This window comes from Eleutherodactylus coqui, chromosome 11 (genome assembly GCF_035609145.1).
Source record: "Eleutherodactylus coqui strain aEleCoq1 chromosome 11, aEleCoq1.hap1, whole genome shotgun sequence".
NCBI classification, from domain to species: Eukaryota; Metazoa; Chordata; class Amphibia; order Anura; family Eleutherodactylidae; genus Eleutherodactylus; species Eleutherodactylus coqui.
Window position 1 is genome coordinate 138,019,811 of NC_089847.1, and position 27,240 is coordinate 138,047,050.

Here is a 27,240-nt window from a genome sequence, read left to right on the forward strand (position 1 = left end):
GCGCTCCTCCCAACACTACGCGCTGCCGTACCCAGAGCACATCATACACTACAACTACTACTGAGCACCGCCAGTCATGTGATGCAGAAGTTCAGTAGCAGTTGGCGGGTGTGCGCTGCGCTCTGGGTGCGGCCGTGTGACGTACGGGGAGGTGAGGGGGGTGCTGCGCAGGCTGAGATCCGCAGCCATTTTAAAGTCAAAATCTGCACCAATTAGGTTTTTGATGCAGAAATGCTGCAGATTTGTCGCCCCGTGTGACCATACACATTACATACATACACACGCGTTAACCCTGTAGTCTGCATGCACCGACAGCAGCCTCTTCCCTCACCCAGTTGTCTTGACAGATTCTCGTATGGCGGTCCGCATAAACTAAACACTCGTCCTATGTAATCATCTTACCGAATTTCATGCGGATGTACTCATAGGGGTCTTCCTGCCAAAGCTCCTCATCAGAGTCGGTGTAACACATTAGAGGGAAGATGACGTCCTGGATGATACCCTGAGGTCAGAGAGGGGAGACCATGAAACATCAGATCCGTCAACAGCAGGCGACCATGCAGGGTACAGAGCGAAGGCTCACCTGAATGTGGGGCTTCAAGCTCTTCCATGTAACAGCATGCGACACCCCCTGGTTGAGATAGTTGAGTGTCTGCTGCAGGACTCGTGGGGCCATGTACTGCTTCTCCTTATACTGATAGAGAACCTTCAGGAGAACCTAAAGAGAGAACTTTACATGAGCCGAGAGCGGAACCAGCCAGACTGACACTGCGTACACAAGGCCTGCAGCCACCACACGCTGCTTTACCACCTGCAAACTGACGCTGTGCTCACAGCCCTGCAGCCACCACACGCCGCTTTACCAGCCACAGACCTATGTGTGATATGTGACAGCCTAGAGTAGGACTGACAGTTAAAGAGTAGCTGCATTTTTGTTTTGAAGCCTTTGACGTGTTAAAACATGCCAAAAGTTTTGATGGGTGGATGCAGAGATGACCGCTGATCGCTGAAACTAAGCGGCTGTAGCACTATGTTGCTCTGGCTGTCACAGTTGCCCATCGGCTCCTCTTGGCAGCTAACAGCGGACGCATAGACTTCTATATACATCTATGCACCCATCTTCAGCAGCAGAGAGAAGTCAACAAGCAACAACAGCCGAGGAGAGAGGGTGCTGTCACCCCTTCATGTCTGCGATCAGCAGGGGCCTCAGCACCCAGACCCCACGGATGTGAAACAGAGGGGATTGGTGGTTGGTCCTCCACCAATCTTTTAGTTTTCACCCATTCAGTATCTGAAAACCTGTAATTTTACCCAGATGCCGGAATCCCTTTAACTGTCACTTAGTCTTTACTGCAGATGCAATCATCAACCCATCAGATCATATGATGTAGACAAGGGGGGCCACAAACCTGCTGAACCCCAACAGCAAAGGCCTTCAAGAATACTTCTGCAAATTCATTATACTCCTTGGAGACGTTCCCCGGACTCCCGTATCTGCAATGTGAGGACAGTTTTGTGGCATCCACTCACATTTATAACACCCCCCCCACACACACACACACCCCTGGTCTGAGAAAGATTACCTCTCAAACAGCCTGGCCAGGATGTGCAGCGCCCACTTCTTACACTTCCACCATGGCAGTTCAGGCCGGTCATCCTCATCAACCTGGAGGGTCTCCTGTAGGAGAGGACTGTGGTGAACAATATGGCAGAAGTCTGGAGGGGCGCAGGACGCCACAGAGCACCATTTATTGCTACACAGGACACCCAACCACCTCTGCAATACTCACTGCAGGAACGTCCCGGTCCACCACAGTCTTCAGGATCTCTATCCATTCAGTCAGATTTGGCTGATTGATCAGCTCCAGCGGCAATGTATACTGCAAGATACACAGGCCAAGTCAGCGACCGGGCAGAACATGGAAGCAGCACCGCGGACAGGAGCGGCGATTACCTGGACGAGGGCGTAGAAGATCTTAAAGATCTGCTTCTGGATGAGGACAGACTGCTCGGAGGGGTCAGGAAGCAGACGGATGAAGCGCTCCTTCAGCATGGGCAGGAAGTGTTGCATAGCGGCTATGAGTGGGCTCCTCTCTTCTGGCTTCTTATACCTGGGGGGCACAGAAAGCAAGGAAGAGGTAAAGCCTCTGCTATCTGTTCAGATCTGGAGTGTTTAGGTGGTCCTACACGAGTCTGATGCGCCCCCGGACTGACCGCAGTACTTACTCGTAGTTCTTCACCAGCTGGTAGAGGCAGAGCAGGATGCCGAGCCAGCAAGCACTGTTGTCCGACTGCAGATAGAAGCCGATCTTCTCCACAACGGCGGTCCAGCGGTTCGGGTAATCGTGCTTGATGATGTGATGGATGCAGGTGGTAAGCTGGACCCTGCGACAGAGAAGGAGCTGAGCGCTAGGTATACACCCCACTGCAGCCATGTACACCTTAATACAATTAGTGTGTTAAGACCTCTGCTTGCTGGGATCATTTAGGGACTGAAAACTCATGCTAAGTTGGTTACAATGTATTAGTATAGTATGTCGGTGGAGAAACGTTCTTTCCTCTAGATGCAGAGGATGCCTCCTTGTTACAGTCCCGGGTATAATAGATGGGAGAGATCTCTGTACTGACCCCTTATATATTATACATAGATATTAGAGCGCCCCCTTGTTACAGTCCTGGTATAATAGATGATGGGAGAGATCTCTGTACTGACCCTGATATATCTATACATAGTTATTAGAGCGCCTCCTTGTTACAGTCCTGGGTATAATAGATGGGAGAGATCTCTGTACTGACCCCTTATATATTATACATAGATATTAGAGCGCCCCCTTGTTACAGTCCTGGTATAATAGATGATGGGAGAGATCTCTGTACTGACCCCTGATATATCTATACATAGTTATTAGAGCGCCTCCTTGTTACAGTCCTGGGTATAATAGATGATCGGGGAGATCTCTGTACCGTCCCCTGATATATCTACACATAGTTATTAGAGCGCCCCCTTGTTACAGTCCTGGGTATAATAGATGATGGGAGAGATCTCTGTACTGACTCCTGATATATTATACATAGTTATTAGAGCGCCCCCTTGTTACAGTCCTGGGTATAGTAGATGATGGGAGAGATCTCTGTACTGACCCCTGATATATCTATACATAGTTATTAGAGCGCCCCCTTGTTACAGTCCAGGGTATAATAGATGATGGCAGAGATCTCTGTGCTGACCCCTGATATATCTATACATAGTTATTAGAGCGCCCCCCTGTTACAGTCCTCGGTATAATAGATGTTGGGAGAGATCTCTGTACTGACCCCTGATATATCTATACATAGTTATTAGAGCGCCCCCTTGTTACAGTCCTGGGTATAATAGATGATGGGAGAGATCTCTGTACTGACCCCTGATATATTATACATAGTTATTAGAGCGCCCCCTTGTTACAGTCCTGGGTATAATAGATGGTGGGAGAGATCTCTGTACTGACCCCTGATATATTATACATAGTTATTAGAGCGCCCCCTTGTTACAGTCCTTGGTATAATAGATGATGGGAGAGATCTCTGTACTGACCCCTGATATATAATACATAGTTATTAGAGTGCCCCCTTGTTACAGTTCTGGGTATAATAGATAATGGGAGAGATCTCTGATATATTATACGTAGTTATTAGAGCGCCCTCTTGTTATAGTCCTGGGTATAATAGATGATATGAGAGATCTCTGTACTGACCCCTCATATCTATACATAGTTATTAGAGCGCCCCCTTGTTGCAGTCCTGGGTATAATAAATGATGGGAGAGATCTCTGTACTGACCCCTAATATATTATACATAGTTATTAGCGCGCCACCTTGTAACAGTAGGTAACCTAAATTTTGATAGCCTCTCTGGGTATTGTAGTCCGCCCATTCTGTTTATTACTTTAGTTGAGGTGTTGTTCTTATGGACCGTTTTGGGCACTAGTACTTAACATTCCATGTGTAGTCTGACCAGCGACTTGTAAAGAGGAAGAACAATCTTATCATGCGCCCCTAGACCTCTTCTGATTCCCCCATGGTCCTATTTGCCTTGGCAGCAGCTGCCTGACACTGGTTTCTCCAGTTAAGCTTACAGTTAACTAAAACCCCCAAGTCCCTCTCCATGTCGGGGTCCCCAGTGGTTTCCTATTCAGTATGCAATGGTGACATGCATTTCCCTGATGGGCAGAACCGCACATTTATCAGTGTTAGCCCTCATCCAATTTTTCTGCCCCAACTTATCTAGATCCTCTTACAATCTCCTTCTATCCTCTTGTGTTAATTACTTTAATGGTCTTGCAGATGACACAAAACTGTCTGCCTCCTACGGACACTAAGCTAAAATTGATTAGCATGGTGCCAGCTGGAGGAGCTAACACTTTTTTTTGCTTCGTGTCGCCTCCTAGTGGCAGCAGCTATACCCACCGTCTTGGCTGTGTCCCCCAATGACACGAGCGAGATATATTGTTCTTTTACTGCACAATCCTTCTACCGGGTCATTAATCTATTAAGAGAATATTTTCCTCTTCTGGATGTCACTGACAGCAAGCAGAGGAACCGAACCAGCTTATTAAACAATTGCTGAAGTTTCCATGATGCAGCGTTGGGGTTTCACCTCACCTGATCAGCTCCGGGGACTGGATAATGGCCTCTACAATATTCTCTCGGATGCAGTGACGGTCCTCCTCGGGGATGGTGTGGGTGGGCACCTCTCCGGGGATCACTTCACGATCCGGCCAATACTGAGTGATCATATTCTTTAGATATATGACACCTGCGGGGGGAGGAGACAAGGAGGGGAGGCATTTTAGTCATTTTTTGTGTTCGTATGTGTCCGTAATTCCAACCGACGGCCCGAGGATCGCACACAGAACCACTACAGTCCCCCTAAGAGGTCTTCATTGCTTGGCGGCTGCTTCCAGCAAGTGAAGTCGGCCTCCAAGAAGCATTTAGTGCCTTTTCTAGACTAACGAGGGCCGTGTTCATCCACTCGAAGCAGACAAATGCGACAGACAGCCAAGGGGGCGCTGTGCTCAGGTAGGCGCTATAGCTCCCTCCCTATAGCGATCAGCGAGGGTCTTGGCGGCCGGACCCCAACCAATCAATATTGGACATGTCAGAGCTGAAAGTGCAGCTATTCTAAACTTCGGCTCCGACGAGCGGCACACGGACCCCACATCACAGAGGCGTGAGATCTAGAACATTCTGCCTAAAGGATGCCATTGTGGCTACCACACGAAGGGGGACTGCTGGTTCCATCAAGGTTACTGTAGATAAACATCCGTCACTGGACACTAAAGGGTTACTGCTGGCAGTTGGGTTGGTAAACACTGCTTGGCACGCGCCACTTGCCTGCTTGTCGTACTGGTAGATCCAGTTGCTCAGACATGGTGATCTGCAGCAGAGTTGACACGAAGTTCACGGACTTGTGCGACTGGAGGGGGAAACACAAGAGGGTCAGCAAAGTACGAAACAGCCGATACATTGTAACAAACCCTCAGCTGAGAGTACAACTTCTGCATGTAAATAACATTTATCCCCACATTTACTGACAGCAAGCAGAGATATCGAGAAAATGAAAGTCTCTAAGGGTGCGTTCACACGCAGCAGATTTGGCGTGGATCTTCTGCACATGCGATCGCTCCCTCAGCGTCTGTTTACAAGAGTGGCAGCAATGACGAGCGCCAATCAACATCAGCACTCGTCTACCTGGTCTGAGCCCGGGCCAATGCCGTCTCTGCGGGCGACCAATCAAACATAATCGCTGGTCCGCCACAGAGCTTCATCGCCGACGGGTAAATGTGGCGCTGAGAGCTGGGGGCTGCATAAAAGGGGCGATAAGGGGCAGCTACACACTCCGCCGATCAGGGTGTGCAAGAGGACAGACAGCGGCAGAACCTTCTGTACACGACAAATGACCGGCCCTTCACCCGCGGGAGACCGGCCCCATAAACGTCAAAGCTGGCACTTCCAATTCGGCCTGGCACACACAAGCATAGCTCACAGCGTGCGTTCTGGAGAGATATACACGCAATGACCTTGCCATGTAGTGTCTCGGCATGCAATCCATCAACCAGCCCGGGCTCTCCGCTCTGCTAACGAAATCAGACTGAGCGCCCCTTTAATTCGAACTTCTCATTCCCGCCTCCAAGACTTCTCCAGAGCAGCACCGGTCCTCTGGAACGCGCTACCAAAGGATACCGGGCAATCCAGGACTCAGAGAACTTCAGGCGTGCTCTAAAAACGCACCTCTTCAGGGAGGCATACCACATTCCCTAAACAAACCCCTCTGTACCCCCCTGATAACATGCTCCCTGACCTACTGACTGCAATCCCTGCTAGCCATCATAAACCGCTCCTGCAGTCACACGGCTGAACATCTGACCATTGTTTATGTGTATAACATCCCACACTCTCCACCCCGCCGTACCGGGCACATCTCCACCCCCCCCCCCCCCCCCCCCGCACCGGGCACATCTCCACCCCCCCCCCCCCCCCCCGCACCGGGCACATCTCCACCCCCCCCCCGCACATCTCCACCCCGCCGTACCGCGCACATCTCCACCCCGCCGTACCGCGCACATCTCCACCCCGCCGTACCGCGCACATCTCCACCCCCCCGTACCGCGCACATCTCCACCCCCCCGTACCGCGCACATCTCCACCCCCCCGTACCGCGCACATCTCCACCCCCCCGTACCGCGCACATCTCCACCCCCCCGTACCGCGCACATCTCCACCCCCCCGTACCGCGCACATCTCCACCCCCCCGTACCGCGCACATCTCCACCCCCCCGTACCGCGCACATCTCCACCCCCCCGTACCGCGCACATCTCCACCCCCCCGTACCGCGCACATCTCCACCCCCCCGTACCGCGCACATCTCCACCCCCCCGTACCGCGCACATCTCCACCCCCCCGTACCGCGCACATCTCCACCCCCCCGTACCGCGCACATCTCCACCCCCCCGTACCGCGCACATCTCCACCCCCCCGTACCGCGCACATCTCCACCCCCCCGTACCGCGCACATCTCCACCCCCCCGTACCGCGCACATCTCCAGCCCCTTTACCTCCTGTACCCCCCATTACTTGTAGTATGTAAGCTCGTTGGAGCAGGACCCGCACCCCTACTGTCTCCATCAGCTGATTACTATGTAGCCGCGGTTCTGTAATGTTTGCACTTTTGTCTTTCTGTATCCCCCCCGTCTATGTAAGCGCTGCGGGATATGTTGGCGCTATACAAATAAAGAGTATTATTATTATCGGCACGTAATACGCGCCAACATAGAACATGCTGGGATTTTTCTTTTGCATGTATTTTGCGCAATGTGTGTAAGCGGTAACACGGTGGCCTATGGAAGACTGGCACAGCGTACGGCTGGCATGGTCTCACCCGGCCTTAGAGGGTCTCCACTAATGCCATTTCTTCTCTCCACGATAAATATCTGGTTAATGGGGATTCAGCCGTCAGGACCCCCAGAGCCCCCTGGGAATAGAGCGCTGCTGTGTAACCATGGCTGCTAAACACTCAGCAAGCAGAGCTCTTGAACCAGAAAGAAATAGGCAGAACCGTGCGTTGCCCTTTGAGCCCACAAATGCAGGAAATCCAACAGTCTCACTTTCCGCCCGAGGGCAGAGGTCATAATTGGGCATCAGATTTGGATGTGATGAGCGGCAGTGGGTCTGGGGTCACCCTATGTGCCCAGTGAGGTCAGCCTGTGTGTAGGGGCGATAAGCTGCTGCTAGGGGGCGCACAGCTGCAGATCTGGATGTGACGAGTGGCGGCGGGTCTATGGTCACCCTAGGTGCTGAGGTCACGATGAGTGCCCTGTGAGGTCAGTCTGTGTGTAGGGGCGATAGGCTGCTGCTAGGGGGTGCATAGGCGCGGGTCTAGATGTGACGAGCAGCGGCGGATCTGGGGGTCACCCTATGTACTGGGGTCACGATGAGTGCACGGTAAGGTCAGCCTGTGTGTAGGGGCGATAAGCTGCTGCTAGGGGGCGCACAGCTGCAGATCTGGATGTGACGAGTGGCGGCGGGTCTATGGTCACCCTAGGTGCTGAGGTCACGATGAGTGCCCTGTGAGGTCAGTCTGTGTGTAGGGGCGATAGGCTGCTGCTAGGGGGTGCACAGGCGCGGGTCTAGATGTGACGAGCAGCGGCGGATCTGGGGTCACCCTATGTACTGGGGTCACGATGAGTGCGCGGTGAGGTCAGCCTGTGTGTAGGGGCGATAAGCTGCTGCTAGGGGGCGCACAGGCGCGGGTCTGGATGTGACGAGTGGCGGCAGATCTGGGGTCACCTTAAGTGCTGAGGTCACGATGAGTGCGCGGTGAGGTCAGCCTGTGTGTAGGGGCGATAAGCTGCTGCTAGGGGGCGCACAGGCGCGGGTCTAGATGTGATGAGCAGCGGCAAATCTGGGGTCACCCCAAGTACTGAAGTCACGATGAGTGCCCGGTGAGGTCAGCCAGTGTGTAGAGGTGATAAGCTGCTGCTAGGGGGCGCACAGGCGCGGGTCTGGATGTGACGAGCGGCGGCGGGTCTGGGGTCATCGGGCCGTGATAATATGACAAGTGCTCGGCGCCGGAGGTATAGATTATATAGAATGTGCTGAACGCGGGGAAAGTGCGGCTCACTGCTCATCTGACAGCCCCGGCTCTGCTTCATCAGCAGCTGGATGGAGAGCGGGCGGTAAGTTAATCCGTCACCGCCACAATGTAATCTCCACAGGATCAAACCTGGAGGGCGATGCAGAGCTGCCGCTGGACAATGCCCGCCCATGGGGTCACCCAGCTTTCCACATTCCCTGACAGGCCCCTAAATTCACCCTCACCCAACACCACGCCAGGCTCATGAAGCAGGAGGCTCTGGATGAACCACACTACTGGCATTTTAAAGATCTCTGTTTGCTATCAGTGAATTGGGTCCCTTACATGCAGGGTGGGGACCACGTCACTGCATCCCCTAAGCACGAGGGGGTTTAACTTAATAGTTGGGTCCTCTGGTCACGAGACGGGGGGGACCCTCAAGATGTTAGATGCTGGGGAGACCCAGTGTGTGACAGGAGGTGCAGCAGAGGCGTCAGCTGCTGGATGACGGAGGGGCGGCGGAGGCGTCAGCTGCTGGATGACGGAGGGGCGGCGGAGGCGTCAGCTGCTGGATGATCACTGAGTCATCTGCACAAACCACATGCAGGAAGTGACTAAACCGGAAGAGCAGAACATGAGGACGGGGGAGGGGCGAGCCTGACAGCGCCGCCGTGTGATGTGAGGGGTCGTACGTGGTGGCAGGACCACCCGATACACAGCACCGCCGCACCAGTAACAGCCGCTTCCACCGCCGGTCAGCAGGACGTCATCCAGGACTGCGGCCGCCGCAAACATGGCTCCCGACTGCGGCTTTTACCCACGATTTGACAGTTTTCGGACGAAGAAACCTCCATCCGGCTGCGGGTATTGGCACGCAACACCCCCCCCCCCCCCCCGGGTATCAGCACGCAACACCCCCCCGGGTATCAGCACGCACCCCCCCCACCACTCCTCCACCCCCGTGACTATCGGCACGCAACCCCCCCCCCCACTCCTCCACCCCCGTGACTATCGGCACGCAACCCCCCCCCCCCCACTCCTCCACCCCCGTGGCTATCGGCACGCAACCCCCCCCCCACTCCTCCACCCCCGTGGCTATCGGCACGCAACCCCCCCCCCCACTCCTCCACCCCCGTGGCTATCGGCACGCAACCCCCCCCCCCCCCCCACTCCTCCACCCCCGTGGCTATCGGCACGCAACCCCCCCCCCCCCCACTCCTCCACCCCCGTGGCTATCGGCACGCAATCCCCCCCCCCCCACTCCTCCACCCCCGTGGCTATCGGCACGCAACCCCCCAACCCCCCCCCCCCGCCCCCGGGTATCAGCACGCACCCCCCTTCCCCCTGCATCTAACAGCGGGCACCATTGTGACGGGTGACAGGGGCGCTAAATGTGGCAAAGTAGACCAGACAGCGCTCAGAAATGGCGGCGCTTTGATGGAGTTCAGGTCCACGACGCCCCACGGTAGTCGACGGGGGCATTCAAAAGACAGCGGTAAAAAGCGCCCGTGTGTGAGGGTCTTAGAGGGAAGCACCCCTCCCCCCACCCCAACAGCCGCACTATCACTCCCAGCATCTCGTCCTGACACGTAGTAACGGCACCCCCTTCCGTCATCTGCGGTGGTCTCACTGGACATCTGGGGACTCCACCAATGGGGGGGATGAGGAGGCCACCAAGAACCACTCATGATAGAAGCCCCCTGTACCACGGCTGCGGGGGTCCGCACTGCAGACACATCTGATCTGCTGCGACTGTTCATAAGATGTGCTGCAGCGACGGACCCAACCGATCCGCCATAAAGGATGGAGCCTTCAGCGAACCGCGCGGTCTGTGCGACATTGTCGCCGGCGGGATCGTTCACACGGACGGGCTTACCTCCCGCAACAATAATGCCACACGGAAAACCCGAAGCAGCTCTCATCATCGTGTGACTCACGCCTGCGAACAGGACCTGCGCCTCGCAGTCCACAGACGGACGGACTGCCAGCTGACCGATGTGAGCGCCACCCGACCGCGTAATCAGGGCCGCAGTGTCAGTCTTTACTGTGGAGCTGACATGCTATTCAGCAGCCAAGAAGTCCCACCTGCGGCCGCGATCCACGGGACTCCCAGCAGCGCCGCGCCAAACATAGGGAACCAACTGAGGTGGAAGGTTACGGGTGTGAAATAATAAGGGGCACGGACAACGCGGAGCGCAGATCATGTGACCCGAAGGACCGCCACAAGACCGACGATTATAAGGGGGGCTCACACATCAGATGGCGCCACGAAGGCCTCGTTCACACGGGCGGACGCAGTATCCGGTCCGTAAACACGCGGCGTATATGCGGCCCCAGTGGGAACACGCATCACGTATTTGTGACGCCCCGCAGCGATCTGGTTCAATCTGTAATACGGACCAAAACAGGACGTGCGAGAAAACCGCGGGCGCGAATGCGCCAAATCAATGGAGATACCAGCGGAAAGACGCACGCAAAATACGGACTCTGCGCGGCAATTTATTCCTTACCAATGGCAACACCGTGTGAAGTCAGCGCCGCGGGTCCGTTATGCAGCAACGCTTTATCCGGAATCCGCCGAACGGGACGCGCAGCGAGAAGCGGTTCAGCGCAGACGTCGCCGCGCCTCCGATGGACGCAATATTCATCCTCACCCGCTTCCTGCGCAGTCAGACATAAACCTGACCCTTCTCAGAGCCCCGCCCACTGCGCCGCCAGCGGACCCTGGAGGGAGGCAGATTCTCGTGCCGCGCCGACTGCAGAGGACGGCAGCGCTGGATTGGGCAAGTATGAAGACTCCGCCCCCCACCGGCTCCGCACCACGAACCCCTCCCCCGGCGCTGCAGGTTATGTGCGGCAGCGCCGTCTCGCCTTACGGCTCGTTCGCACCAGCATCTGCGCGGCGCCTCCTGCAGGGAACAGATGTCACCGTTGGCTCACGTGCGGATTGTTTCACGCCGTCCGCTCCCCGTGTGACCGCTTCATCCCCCGCAGCGCCAGAGAACGGCCGCCGGCGCAGACAGGCAGCCAGAACCAAGGAAGCCGGCGTGTGCAGCGAACCAGCGGCCTTCTCCGGTTCCCACGCGCAGACAGCCGCCATCTTTACCCGCGCCAAGTCCCGCCTCCGCCGCAGCTTCACTCCAACTCACCGCTGAGGGGCGGTTACCGCTGTGCGCTGCCTCTCCGGAGGGTTTGTTACAATGTATCAGTCGGGGGTCCAGGACTGTCTGCGCCGACACACTGCGACAAACCCTCCGCCGGCGAGGATGACAAGGTTTCCAGTTGCTGACAGCAAGCGGAGATCGCCGTGTTCTGCGGACGCCATCAGGTCATGGCTCCTCCCACATCTACGCCGTTACTCAAGTATGGCGCATCAGATGCGAGCGGCGCCGGACAGTAATGGCATCCTACCGGTTCCGCTGCGGCGCATTAGATGCGGATGGCGCCGGACAGTAATGGCGTCCTACCGGTTTCGCTGCGACGCATTAAATGCGGATGGCGCCGGACAGTAATGGCGTCCTACCGGTTTCGCTGCGGCGCATTAGATGCGTCCTACTGGTTTCGCTGCGGCGCATTAGATGCGTCCTACTGGTTTCGCTGCGGCGCATTAGATGCGTCCTACTGGTTCCGCTGCGGCGGCCACCACTCTCCCGGACACGACGCCGAGCGCTTGCACCATTTTCCGCGGCGCAGCGGTTTCGGCGCGGACAGGCATGGAGACGCGGAGGTTTCCCAGAACCTTCCATCCGTATTTCCGTGGCCCCCCTTCGTTACCGGCACACGGGCCGCAGGGTTCTGTCAGGTTGTCCCGCCGGTGACCCGCAGGGGGGCGCTGACAGCCCGGCCACACGGCTCACCAGGCCGCCGCTCTCACCTCGTTGAGCTGCCGCTCGGCCGCCTCCCTCAGGGCCGGGTCCATGGTGCCCCGCAGGGCCTCGATCAGACTGCCGGGGTCCATGCTGCCGGAGACGCGCCGCTTCTGTCACAGTCCGGCCTACAGACGAGCTGCGCACATGGAGCCGCCACACAGCCCAGCGCCCGGCGCGAAAGGAAGGAGAGCGCCAAGGCCCCGGATGGATCCGCCCCCCTGCGCGTCACGCCGCGTCACTTCCGGCCCTCATCGCGAGACCTCATGGGACTTGTAGTCTCTGCTGGAGGCCGCCGGCGGACGTGAAGGGGAACCGGCGCTCCGTCAGCGCGGCCGAAAAGCAGCGCAGCGACCATAGCAACCGGCAATATGGGGATCTGGTTGATTGCTGCGGACAAGTGTCCGGGTGTTAAGACATTTCTACCCCCGAGGGTACAACTAGTGGGGATGACCCCGGGGGATGCTGAGAGTTGTAGTTGGCCAAGAGCTTAAAGCCTCATGATGACAGGACTGGAGACGCCGGGCCTACAGCCTAGGATCAGCGAGTCTACTGGATGGTATATATCGTATATAATGGATGCTGACACGAAATCAAGAGGAACGGAGTCGCCCTTATTAGGATCACACAGACCTCAAAGGCAGAAGAAAGTTCTAGAACCATCAGCGGTGGCATCATTGCCATCCAAATACATGGTAAGCCAGTGAACATCTCCATCTGACAGCTCTACCCCGACGACAGGCACTGATGAGGAACCATGGGAGGCGTTTATACCGGCGGCCAGAAGACTCCAAACGAAGCGCCAAAGAAGGAGGCCCAGCCGGAAGCACCAAAGAAGGAGGCCCAGCCGGAAGCACCGAAGAAGGAGGCCCAGCCGGAAGCACCGAAGAAGGAGGCCCAGCCGGAAGCACCGAAGAAGGAGGCCCAGCCGGAAGCAGCCGAAGAAGGAGGTCCAGCCGGAAGCACCGAAGAAGGAGGCCCAGCCGGAAGCACCGAAGAAGGAGGCCCAGCCGGAAGCACCGAAGAAGGAGGCCCAGCCGGAAGCAGCCGAAGAAGGAGGCCCAGCCGGAAGCAGCCGAAGAAGTAGGCCCAGCCGGAAGCACCGAAGAAGTAGGCCCAGCCGGAAGCAGCCGAAGAAGGAGGTCCAGCCGGAAGCAGCCGAAGAAGGAGGTCCAGCCGGAAGCACCGAAGAAGGAGGCCCAGCCGGAAGCACCGTAGAAGGAGGCCCAGCCGGAAGCAGCCGACGAAGGAGGTCCAGCCGGAAGCACCGAAGAAGTAGGCCCAGCCGGAAGCACCGAAGAAGTAGGCCCAGCCGGAAGCAGCTGAAGAAGGAGGCCTAGCCGGAAGCAGCTGAAGAAGGAGGCCTAGCCGGAAGCAGCTGAAGAAGGAGGTCCAGCCGGAAGCAGCTGAAGAAGGAGGTCCAGACGGAAGCACCGAAGAAGGAGGCCCAGCTGGAAGCAGCTGAAGAAGGAGGCCCAGCTAGAAGCAGCCATCGCAGGGAGTGTGAAGCCGCTGATCGCCTGGTACAGTCTGCCAAGGAAGCCAGTTCAGGAGAGCAGACACATGGCTTATCCCCCAATCACTGACTGTCCCTGCCGACCTCCCCCAACGGCCTCCACTGAAGTCAGACTGATTACTTCCTGTGTCATCATCGTTGGTGAAGTTCAGTCGTTACAATAAGAACCTTTCCTGGCGCCGATCACCAACTCCTTACAGCTAAGATCAAGATTCTATTCTGCAGCATTCTATTCTGCAGCATTAAGGAAGGCGCTTCGTTCAGAAAATCCGACACCCTAAAATCCCCCAATCACACACTATGGAGTAGCAAACCGATTCGAGCTGCCTGACAGATCAGAGACGCATCCGGAGGAACCACGGCGCGATATACAGCCCACGGTTATGGAAACAGTCAGCAAGCATCTCACCTATAAGAAGTAGGAAACAACGCTATTGGTTGTCCGAGCGAACCCTCAGAACAGCCGGTAACGGGAGAGCAGCGAAGGCGGCCGGCCACAAAGATGGAGTTCGGCAACTAAATGCAGATATTCAGTGAGCGGCGAAGAAAAGGACCAGAATGAGCACTGCAAACAACTGGAAGCAGAAGCCATGAAGGGCCGTATCCGAGGCCTTATTCTCTCAGGTCAAGATGGCCTGAAAACCTTTCATGGCACGCAATGGCACAATTAAAGACAAAAATGGGAAAGAACTGAATGACCAACAGAATACCAAGGTTAGGTGTAGAGAATACTCTGAGGAGCTATATGCCTGCAGCCACATACCTGACCATTACATGAGGGGCAGCCGGTGGACCTGGAGCCTCCATTATCTAGTCCAGCTAATAAAATCACTTTATACCAATCAAAAGGCCGATGTGAGAACACAGTATGGGGACACGGATAGGTTTGGGATCAGTAAGGGCGTCCGACAGGGCGGCATCCTCTCCCCCTTCTATATGCGGAAGTGACCATGCGGAAAATAGACCGAGACAAACTGGAAATCAGGGTGAAATTGGTGGAAGAAGCATCAACAATCTCCGTTTTGCGGATGCCACAACTCTGCTTGTAGAAACAGAAGCCGGTCTGAAGCTGCTGATATTGAAGATTAAAACAGAAAGTGAAATAATGGGCCTCTAACTGAATGTGAAGAAGACTAACATTATGACAACTACAAAAAATGGCCAAATTCAAATCAACATCAGCAATGAGGCCGTAGAATGCGTGTGAGACGTCATCTGCCTTGGTCAAAACTTGACCAGGCTGGAGAATTTATGCCAGAGATAAAGCGTAGGATAGCATTGGGGCGAAGTGGGGTGCTAAACATGGGCAAAATCTGGAAAAGTAGGGATATTGGTATAGCAAATAAACGCAGGATAGTGCAAACCATCAGTTTCCCCAGAGCCATGTATGGAAGGAGGATTGATGCGTTTGAGCTGTGGTGCTGGCGAAAGCTACTGTGTATACCCTGGACAGCAAGAGTAACAAGCAGAGAAGTCCTGAATCCTATAAGACCTGATATATCACTGGAGGGCACGAGGCTCACGGAGGACAAGATGACCAGGCTTACGCTCACGGAGGACAAGATGACCAGGCTCTTGCTCACGGAGGACAAAATGGCCAGGCTCACACTCACGGAGGACAAGATGGCAAGGCTCACGCTCACGGAGGACAAAATGGCCAGACTCACGCTCATGGAGGACAAAATGGCCAGACTCACGCTCACATAGGACAAGATGGCCGGGCTCACACTTGCGGAGGACAAGATGACCGGGTTCAGGCTCACAGAAGACAAGATGACCGCGTTCAGGCTTATGGAGGACAAGATAACCAGGCTCACGGAGGAAAAGAAGGCCAGGCTCACGCTCACGGAGAACTAGAGGGCCAGGCTCACACGGAGGACTAGAAGGCCGGGCTCACACTCACGGAGGACTAGACGGCCAGGTTCACGCTCGCGGAGGACTAGACAGCCAGGCTCAAGTTTGCGGTGGACAAGATGGCTGGGCTCACGCTCAAGGAGGACAAGATGGTCAGGCTCACACTCATGGAGGAACGGATGGCCGGGCTCACGCTCATAGAGGACGAAATGGCCGTGCTCACGCTCATGGAGGACGAGATGGCCGTGCTCACGCTCATGGAGGACAAGATGGCCGGGCTCATGCTCATGAAGAACAAGATGGCGGGGCTCATGTTCATGGAGAACAAGATGGCCGTTCTCACGGACGACAAGAAAGCCGGGCTCACGCTCACGCAGGACCAGATGGCCAGGCTCATTCTCACAGAGGACAGGATGGCCAGGTTCAGTCTCACGGAGAACAAGATAACTGGGTTTAGGCTCACGAAGGACAAGATGGCCGGGTTCAGGCTCACGAAGGACAAGATAACCGGGCTCATGCTCACGGAGGACAAGATAGCCGTGCTCACGTTCGTGGAGGACAACATGACTGGGTTCAGGCTCACGGAGGACAAGATGACCAGTTCAGACTCACAGAGGACAAGATGACCAGTTCAGACTCACAGAGGACAAGATGACCGGTTCAGACTCACAGAGGACAAGATGACTGGTTCAGGCGCGCGGAGGACAAGATGACCGGTTCAGGCTTGCGGAGGACAAGATGACTAGGTTCAGGCTCATGGAGGACAAGATAACCAGGCTCACGCCTACGGAGGAAAAGAAGACCAGGCTCATGGAGGACTAGATGGATGGGCTCACGGTCACAGAGAACTAGATGGCCGGGCTCACGATCACGGAGGACTAGACAGCCAGGCTCACGTACCTCATAGTACCCCCTCAGTAGTAATAGTACCCTAAGTGCCCGTTTAGTAGCAATAGGGTCCCCTTGTTAGTAGTAGTACCCCCAAATGCCCCCCTTTAGTAGTAATAGTACTCCCAAAATGCCCCCTCAGTAGTAATACTATCCCAAGTTCCCCCTTAGTAGTAATAGTAGCCCCAAGTGCCCGCTTACTAGTAATAGTAACCCAAGTTGCCCCCTCAGTAGTAATAGGGCACCCAGTTCCCCGTAATAGTACCCGCAAAGTAGTAATAGTACCCCAAAGTGGCCCCTTAGTAATAATAATACACCAAGTGTCCCCCAAGTAGTAATAGTACCCCCAAGTGCTCCTTTAGTAGTAATAGTGCCCCCCTTACTAGTAATAATGCCCCTTAGTAGTAATAGTGCCCCCCCCAGCAGCAGCTGGGCTCTGTTTTCAGTCATCTGTGTCATTTCCCACCTCGGGACACTTTTTGCCCCAAACAGCTGATCAACTATTGATGATCTATACCGAGGGTAAGTGGTCTCTAAAAATAGGATGTGATACCCCTTCAACCCTATGAATCCTGTAGCAGCTTTTTCTTAGTGATATAATGTGGGCGGGCCATCTAATGACTGCCCCGGGGTGTTATGACATCTAGTTCTGATCCTGAACTACATCCTGTATTATACTCCAGAGCTGCGCTCACTACTCTGCTGGTGGAGTCACTGTGTACATAAATTACTTATCCTGTACTGCTCCTGAGTTACATCCTGTATTATACTTCAGAGCTGCACTCACTATTCTGCTGGTAGAGTCACTGTATACATACATTACTTATCCTGTACTGCTCCTGAGTTACATCCTGTATTATACTTCAGAGCTGCACTCACTATTCTGCTGGTAGAGTCACTGTATACATACATTACTTATCCTGCACTGCTCCTGAGTTACATCCTGTATTATACCCCAGAACTGCACTCACTATTCTGTTGGTGGAGTCACTGTGTACATACATTACTTATCCTGTACTGATCCTGAGTTACATCCTGTATTATACTCCAGAGCTGCACTCACTATTCTGCTGGTGGAGTCACTGTGTACATACATTACTTGTCCTGTACTGCTCCTGAGTTACATCCTGTATTATACTTCAGAGCTGCACTCACTATTCTGCTGGTGGAGTCACTGTGTACATACATTACTTATCCTGTACTGACCCTGACTTACATCCTGTAATATACTCCAGAGCTGCACTCACTATTCTACTGGTGGAGTCACTGTGTACATACATTACTTATCCTGTACTGCTCCTGAGTTACATCCTGTATTATACCCCAGAGCTGCACTCACTATTCTGCTGGTGGAGTCACTGTGTACATATATTACTTATCCTGTACTGACCCTGAGTTACATCCTGTATTATGCCCCAGAGCTGCACTCACTATTCTGCTGGTGGAGTCACTGAGTACATACATTACTTATCCTGTACTGCTCCTGAGTTACATCCTGTATTATACTCCAGAGCTGCACTCACAATTCTGCTGGTGGAGTCACTGAGTACATACATTACTTATCCTGTACTGACCCTGAGTTACATCCTGTATTATACTCCAGAGCTCTACTCACTATTCTGCTGGTGGAGTCACTGTGTACATACATTACTTGTCCTGTACTGATCCTGAGTTACATCCTGTATTATACTCCAGAGCTGCACTCACTATTCTGCTGGTGGAGTCACTGTGTACATACATTACTTATCCTGTACTGATCCTGAGTTACATCTTGTATTATACTCCAGAGCTGCACTAACTATTCTGCTGGTGGAGTCACTCTGTACATACATTACTTATCCTGTACTGATCCTGTGTCACATCCTGTATTATACTCCAGAGCTGCACTCACTATTCTGCTGGTGGAGTCACTGTGTACATACATTACTTATCCTGTACTGACCCTGAGTTACATCCTGTATTATACTCCAGAGCTCTACTCACTATTCTGCTGGTGGAGTCACTGTGTACATACATTACTTATGCTGTATTATACTGCAGAGCTGCACTCACTATTCTGCTGGTGGAGTCACTGTGTACATACATTACTTATCCTGTACTGATCCTGAGTTACATCCTGTATTATATTCCAGAGCTGCACTCACTATTCTGCTGGTGGAGTCACTGTGTACATACATTACTTATCCTGTACTGATCCTGAGTTACACCCTGTATTATACCCCTGAGCTGCACTCACTATTCTGCTGGTGGAGTCACTGTGTACATACATTACTTATCCTGTACTGCTCCTGAGTTACATCCTGTATTATACCCCAGAGCTGCACTCACTATTCTGCTGCTGGAGTCACTGTGTACATACATTACTTATCCTGTACTGATCCTGAGTTACATCTTGTATTATACTCCAGAGCTGCACTCACTATTCTGCAGATTCTTATACCATCTCCTAACTACCCCTGTAATGCAGGGGATGTTAGTTTTTTTGTGCATTAGATGATATTTCCCAGAATGCACTGCACTGGCGCTGGTTCTGAGCAGACAAAGGGATGCTGGGAGATTTCAGCAATGTTGCATGGCAGCTTTTGTCTCATTACCATGACTGGAGCACAAGAGGGTCTGAGCGGTCATTTTGCGGCGGAGGAGCTGGAACACTGCTGCTCTTTGGTCTGGGGGCAGCAGGGACGACGCCCACCTGCAGGGGGCTCCACTATCATCTTCAGTGACTCGCCAGCGCTGGGAAGATTGTTTTTGCATCTTTCATTTGTGCGTGAAGGATCTTCGGAAAGCGCATGGAAACGTAGAAAGAAAAACTTTTTTTTTCCAATTTCTCTTTATTTGTCTATTTTGCATATTTTTCAATAATAATAATTACACAGACATTGGCATCACGCTTGTGTTACGTGGCACCGACCGCGGGTAACTGATGGGTACTGGATCAGCTGCTTGTCTATATATATAAAATTGAATGTATGTATGTCTGTTTGTTTGTCCTTTATGCGCTACTACACCATTCATCCGAGCGCCATGAAACTTTGGGAAGTTGTTGAGTACACTCCTGGGAAGATTACTGGCATAGTATGTTTATGCTATGATAAATGGCGCGCGTGCGAGCGTCGTCGACAGTTACGACCCCCCCCCCCCACGTAGATTGTTCGATTTCCATCATTGCCACTAATTCTCTCACTTCACGATATCATAGAAACGTGAAATTTGGCATGAGCATTGATTATGTCATAAATAGGGAAAGTTATTAGGTCCTAACCCGATTATTCAATTCTAAGCACCAAAGAATTAGCGTCCAAACTTTACGTAGTACGGAATCTAATTCTCTCACTTCCCGATGTAATTTGGCATGGGCATTGATTATGTTATAAATAGGAAAAGCTAATGGGTCCCAACTCGATTATTCAATTCTAGCGCAAAAGAATTAGCGTCCAAATTTTACGTACGGAATCTAATTCTCTCACTTCCTGATATATATAAATGAATGTCTGTCTGTCTGTTTGTCCTTTACGCATTACTACACCATTCATCTAATCACCATGACACTTTGGGAAGTTGCTGAGTACACTCCTGGGAAGATTACTGGCATAGTACATCTATCCTACGATAGGTGGCGCGCGTGCGTGCGTCGTCGACAGTTATGCCCCCCAGACAAAGATCGTTTGATTTCCATCTCAAGCACGAAAGCAAAAGGCATTACGAGTAACGGGAGGCATGTTCAACCAGAAAATGATGCATCCGCCGAACGTATCACAAGACAATTGCTGGATATTGAGAATGCTGAGGTAAAATGAAAGCTGTGCTGTGATTGGTTGTTATATATTATACTGCTGAGGTAACATGAAAGCTGCGCTGTGATTGGTTGTTATATATTATACTGCTGAGGTAACATGAAAGCTGCGCTGTGATTGGTTGTTATATATTATACTGCTGAGGTAACATGAAAGCTGTGCTGTGATTGGTTGTTATATATTATACTGAGGTAACATGAAAGCTGTGCTGTGATTGGTTGTTATATATTACACTGAGGTAACATGAAAGCTGCGCTGTGATTGGTTGCTATATATTATACCGCTGAGGTAACATGAAAGCTGTGCTGTGATTGGTTGTTATATATTATACTGAGGTAACATGAAAGCTGTGCTGTGATTGGTTGTTATATATTATACTGAGGTAGCATGAAAGCTGCGCTGTGATTGGTTGCTATATATTATACCGCTGAGGTAACATGAAAGCTGTGCTGTGATTGGTTGTTATCTAGATATATAAAAACGAATGTATGTATGTATGTCTGTCTTCGCAACAACGCGTGACGGGTAAGCTAGTATTAAATAAAACAAACTAGATGGAGCGCGGCGGATCGTGCAAATCATACAACTAATCACAAGTAAATGAAGAACTGAGGGGGGGGTTGATGATGATGATGATGAGCGCTCATATCAGTTTGCCTCCGTCGTCTCGCGGTTTGTCAGTTCTCTTTGGGCACAGTAGCTTCTCTCTCGCCCGCTGGTCTTCCTGATGTTCCTTTCATTTCCTCTATTAGGTACCGTTTCGTGTATTTGAAAGGAGCGACTCTAGCCGAAATCCCAGAATCTGAGAAACGTGATACCAGAAAAGTTTCCTTTTTTTAAAATGTTTTCCCCTTTTTCCTTGTTTCGCTCCACTTCTGTTTTTCAACCTCCATTACATGTATGAGCCATGCTTCTACCTCCATTACATGTATGAGCCGTGCTTCTACCTCTATTACATGTATGAGCCGTGCTTCTACCTCTATTACATGTATGAGCCGTGCTTCTACCCCCATTACATGTATGAGCCGTGCTTCTACCTCCATTACATGTGTGAGCCGTGCTTCTACCTCCATTACATGTATGAGCCATGCTTCTACCTCTATTACATGTATGAGCCGTGCTTCTACCCCCATTACATGTATGAGCCGTGCTTCTACCTCTATTACATGTATGAGCCGTGCTTCTACCTCCATTACATGTATGAGCCGTGCTTCTACCTCTATTACATGTATGAGCCGTGCTTCTACCTCTATTACATGTATGAGCCGTGCTTCTACCCCCATTACATGTATGAGCCGTGCTTCTACCTCCATTACATGTGTGAGCCGTGCTTCTACCTCCATTACATGTATGAGCCATGCTTCTACTTCCATTACATGTGTGAGCCGTGCTTCTACCTCCATTACATGTATGAGCCGTGCTTCTACCCCCATTACATGTATGAGCCGCGCTTCTTCCTCCATTACATGTATGAGCCGTGCTTTTCCCCCATTACATGTATGAGCCGTGCTTCTACCTCCATTACATGTATGAGTTGTGCTTCTACCTCCATTACATGTATGAGCCGTGCTTCTACCTCCATTACATGTATGAGCCGTGCTTCTACCCCCATTACATGTATGAGCCATGCTTCTACCTCCATTACATGTATGAGTTGTGCTTCTACCTCCATTACATGTATGAGCCGTGCTTCTACCTCCATTACATATATGAGCCATGCTTCTACCTCCATTACATGTATGAGCCGTGCTTCTACCCCCATTACATGTATGAACCGTGCTTCTACCTCCATTACATGTATGAGCCGTGCTTCTACCCCCATTACATGTATGAACCGTGCTTCTACCCCATTACATGTATAAGCTGTGCTTCTACCCCCATTACATGTATGAGCCATGCTTCTACCCCCATTACATGTATGGGCCATGCTTCTACCTCCATTATATGTATGGGCCGTGCTTCTACGCCCATTACATGTATGAGCCGTGCTTCTACCTCCATTACATGTGTGAGACGTGCTTCTACCTCCATTACATGTATGAGCCGTGCTTCTACCTCCATTACATGTGTGAGCCGTGCTTCTACTTCCATTACATGTATGAGCCATGCTTCTACCTCCATTACATGCATGACCCGTGCTTCTACCTCCATTACATAGATGAGCCTTGCTTCTATGTCCATTACATGTATGAGCCATGCTTCCTCCTCTATTACATGTATGAGCTGTGCTTCTACCTCCATTACATGTGTGAGTAGTGCTTCTACCTCCATTACATGTATGAGCCGTGCTTCTACCTCCATTACATGTGTGAGCCGTGCTTCTACCCCCATTACATGTGTGAGCCGTGCTTCTACCCCCATTACATGTATGAGCCGTGCTTCTACCTCCATTACATGTATGAGCCGTGCTTCTACCTCCATTACATGTATGAGCCGTGCTTCTACCTCCATTACATGTATGAGATCTGCTTCTACCTCCATTACATGTATGAGCCATGCTTCTACCTCCATTACATGTATGAGCCGTGCTTCTAGCTCCATTACATGTATGAGATGTGCTTCTACCTCCATTAGATATATGAGCCGTGCTTCTACTTCCATTACATGTATGAGCCGTGCTTCTACCTCCATTACATGTATGAGCCGTGCTTCTACCTCCATTACATGTATGAGCCGTGCTTCTACCTCCATTACATGTATGAGATCTGCTTCTACCTCCATTACATGTATGAGCCATGCTTCTACCTCCATTACATGTATGAGCCGTGCTTCTAGCTCCATTACATTAATGAGCCGTGCTTCTACCTCCATTACATGTGTGAGCCGTGCTTCTACCTCCATTACATGTATGAGCCTTGCTTCTACCTCCATAACATGTATGAGCCATGCTTCCTCCTCTATTACATGTATGAGCTGTGCTTCTACTTCCATTACATGTATGAGCCATGCTTCCTACTCTATTACATGTATGAGCTGTGCTTCTACTTCCATTACATGTATGAGCCATGCTGCCTCCTCTATTACATGTATGAGCCGTGCTTTTACCCCCATTACATGTATGAGCCGTGCTTCTACCTCCATTACATGTATGAGTTGTGCTTCTACCTCCATTACATGTATGAGTTGTGCTTCTACCTCCATTACATGTATGAGCCGTGCTTCTACCTCCATTACATGTATGAGCCGTGCTTCTACCCCCATTACATGTATGAGCCATGCTTCTACCTCCATTACATGTATGAGTTATGCTTCTACCTCCATTACATGTATGAGCCTTGCTTCTACCCCCATTACATGTATGAACCGTGCTTTTACCCCCATTACATGTATAAGCTGTGCTTCTACCCCCATTACATGTATGGGCCATGCTTCTACCTCCATTACATGTAAGGGCCGTGCTTCTACGCCCATTACATGTATGAGCCGTGCTTCTACCTCCATTACATGTGTGAGCCGTGCTTCTACCTCCATTACATGTGTGAGCCGTGCTTCTACCTCCATTACATGTGTGAGCCGTGCTTCTACCTCCATTACATGTATGAGCCGTGCTTCTACCTCCATTACATGTATGAGCCGTGCTTCTACCTCCATTACATGTATGAGCCGTGCTTCTACCTCTATTACATGTATGAGCCGTGCTTCTACCTCCATTACATGTATGAGCCGTGCTTCTATCTCCATTACATGTATGAGCCGTGCTTCTATCTCCATTACATGTATGAGATGTGCTTCTACCTCCATTACATGTATGAGCCGTGCTTCTACCTCCATTACATGTATGAGCCGTGCTTCTACCTCCATTACATGTGTGAGCCGTGCTTCCACCTCCATTACATGTATGAGATCTGCTTCTACCTCCATTAGATATATGAGCCGTGCTTCTACTTTCATTACATGTATGAGCCGTGCTTCTACCTCCATTACATGTGTGAGCCGTGCTTCTACCTCCATTACATGTGTGAGCCTTGCTTCTACCTCCATTACATGTATGAGCCTTGCTTCTACCTCCATAACATGTATGAGCCGTGCTTCTATGTCCATTACATGTATGAGCCATGCTTCCTCCTCTATTACATGTATGAGCTGTGCTTCTACTTCCATTACATGTATGAGCTATGCTTCCTCTATTACATGTATGAGCTGTGCTTCTACTTCCATTACATGTATGAGCCATGCTTCCTCCTCTATTACATGTATGAGCCGTGCTTCTACCCCCATTACATGTATGAGCTGTGCTTCTACCTCCATTACACCTGGCATTGTTCGTTCTAACCAGTGCTTCAGTGATGCCCGTTTGGCTGCCAAGAGAAGAATATGTAGGATAGGCGGTAATGTCTGTTGGTCTGGCGTGTCCATTGTCTGTTGGTCTGGCGTGTCCATTGTCTGTTGGTCTGGCGTGTCCATTGTCTGTTGGTCTGGCGTGTCCATTGTCTGTTGGTCTGCGTGTCCATTGTCTGTTGGTCTGGCGTGTCCATTGTCTGTTGGTCTGCGTGTCCATTGTCTGTTGGTCTGGCGTGTCTATTGTCTCTTGCAGTTCTCTGTGAAGCAGCATGGATTGTACGTCTACCGATAGTTTTATCTTCCAAGATATGTTGTGCTATGCTGGTCCAGAACGCGCTTACATATGTGCACGACTCTATGCCATGGTCACAGTCGGTAGTGCATGTGCCACACTTTGGGCATTCGCCCAGATGATTAGGTCTATGCGGTGCTGCAGGTATGTTGAAGCCATATACGGTGAGTTCCCCCCTCTGAACGTCTCCGGATCCCGCTCCAGCCCTTCAGTACTTTGCCTTCTTGATCCGTGTCATTGGTAATCCCTTTCCATTGTGAAAAAAGCTAAGAAAAACATTTCTCATTTACTGAGTAAAACCAAATTACATCAATTTAACAAAAATATATTTGAAAATCTCCAAACTGCAGCTTTTTGGGTCCCCTCATTTTTGAAAGTCAGACATGTAACGCACCGCCTTGTCACCTACTGGGTCTTGTTATTTGACGCACATTGTGAGTTGTCGTGAAGATGGCCCGTGTTACTCTGGTTCAGGGGTTCATATAGTTTAGTCTGAAGCTCGCAGAGCGGGGTGCTTGATGCTGGGGGCTGGAGTGACTCCTGGAGGCCATATTTAGGCATTCCTTCCTCTTATCAATGTAGTTAATGTATTCACACGTCACATTATATATCCCTCATCAGTACCAAACCTCTCATTTATAATCATTTGCTACTTTTCCACTGCAAGAAGGTGTAAGAGTGTTGCCTCCTGTGATTGAACTGCAATCCATTTCTTTGTTCTACTTTGCACTATTAATAAAGTTAACCCTGAGCTGGTCCCTCAGGAAGAGCACAGTGGTGACTTCACACAGTTGTGTCTCTGGTTCTTTCTCCGATAATTGGGCCCAATTCTAAATTTAAGAGAACTGCAACATCGTCCATCCAGCGAGACTATGAATCCTGCGGACATCGGGAATACCTCTGTATGGAGAGCGCAGAGCGTATTTAGAGCTCCGCCGCTATGTTGGCACCGCAGGACACTGATACAGTGTGAGTGCACGGCCTTACCGTCTCCAAGAGGGACCTAAAGCTCAGCTCATCCTGCCTCTCCTGGTTCAGGAACAGAATGCTAGAACAGTGCAGACTGACACTCAGAGCACTGTTATTTATAGCTTGTCATTCAGGGTCTACAGAAAGCTGGGTGACAACTCAACGGGCACTTCAGTGACTGCCATAGAGATTGTGGCTGGAAAGTGGACCCTGACCTCTGCAGATGGACCCTCCCTTCAAACATCGAAAACTGCAGACTGATACATTGTAACGACCCATCAGAACAGGGAAAGGACTTGTGCTGCTGATGTGATCACCTCGCAGAGGATTGTCTGCACTGATACATTGTAACAACCTCTCAGCTGTGAGACTTGGAAGAGGCGCTCTGGGACGGCGGATTTTGGTGGTGAAGCCATTACCGGCTGCGGAGTCTGATGCCGATCTGCGCCAAAATGCAGAATTTGAGGCCAATCCGCAGATTTCACCCTTTCAGTAGTCCGCATCGCCTCCGATTAAACCCGTTGGTGTCCGTCCTGCGGCATGCCGGCGAGCGTCCGTCTGTAGGCCAGTAGAAAAATGAATGCTGCGCAGAAAGCCCTATTCTATACTGCAGCACACGGACGGCGCCGCTATCCTGATCCGTTTCGCAGACCGCTCGCCCGTGTGAGGATGCCGCACGTCCGCAGTCCGTCTTCAACAGGGTTCATTTCATCTGTTTACGGACGTGAAAACCGCGCGGCGAGCAGAGAAGGCGACACGGACCAAACGGAGGCCGCGCGGCGGACGCTGCACGCAAATGGCAAACCATCCGTTTTTTGCAGACGTAACATTTTTTAATGCACGCGGGCCCCCAGCCTGAGGCGGGCTCTTTACACAGGACTGCCGGGCGCCTCCATTCACTGACACAGCAGCTCACAACTCCCATCATCCTAGAGCGACCCCCGTGGCTTTTGGTGGGGGTCACGTGGTGCCTCGGGCTGCACACTCCGTACTGGCCGCTCCCGCCGTCTCCACATGGCACAAGGTGACTCACGCTGAGCGTACCATAGAGAACCGCTCCAAGACAGAGAGCTACCGCATAACCATAGAGGAGACGCGTGGCCGCGTACAGAGCGTCAACCGGACGTCCCAGTCACCTGCGCGCTACCATGGTGATCCCGGCGCATGC

The 27,240-nt window shown here is 51.8% G+C and overlaps 1 protein-coding gene across 1 annotated transcript in view; it reads right to left on the minus strand.

Annotated features, from left to right (window-relative positions):
• IPO7 (importin 7) overlaps positions 1 to 12,675 on the minus strand; it is a 29,728-nt gene extending 17,053 nt beyond the window's left edge. The window contains exons 1-10 of the mRNA XM_066583651.1: positions 12,487 to 12,675; positions 5,374 to 5,455; positions 4,642 to 4,795; positions 2,227 to 2,385; positions 1,955 to 2,111; positions 1,791 to 1,880; positions 1,584 to 1,678; positions 1,410 to 1,494; positions 584 to 718; positions 403 to 502 (exon numbers count right to left, since the gene is read on the minus strand). Of these exons, the coding sequence (XP_066439748.1) occupies positions 403 to 502; positions 584 to 718; positions 1,410 to 1,494; positions 1,584 to 1,678; positions 1,791 to 1,880; positions 1,955 to 2,111; positions 2,227 to 2,385; positions 4,642 to 4,795; positions 5,374 to 5,455; positions 12,487 to 12,570 (1,141 nt within the window). The 5' untranslated portion in view covers positions 12,571 to 12,675. The remainder of the gene's footprint in view (positions 1 to 402; positions 503 to 583; positions 719 to 1,409; positions 1,495 to 1,583; positions 1,679 to 1,790; positions 1,881 to 1,954; positions 2,112 to 2,226; positions 2,386 to 4,641; positions 4,796 to 5,373; positions 5,456 to 12,486) is intronic.
• Between the last annotated feature and the right edge of the window lie 14,565 nt (positions 12,676 to 27,240).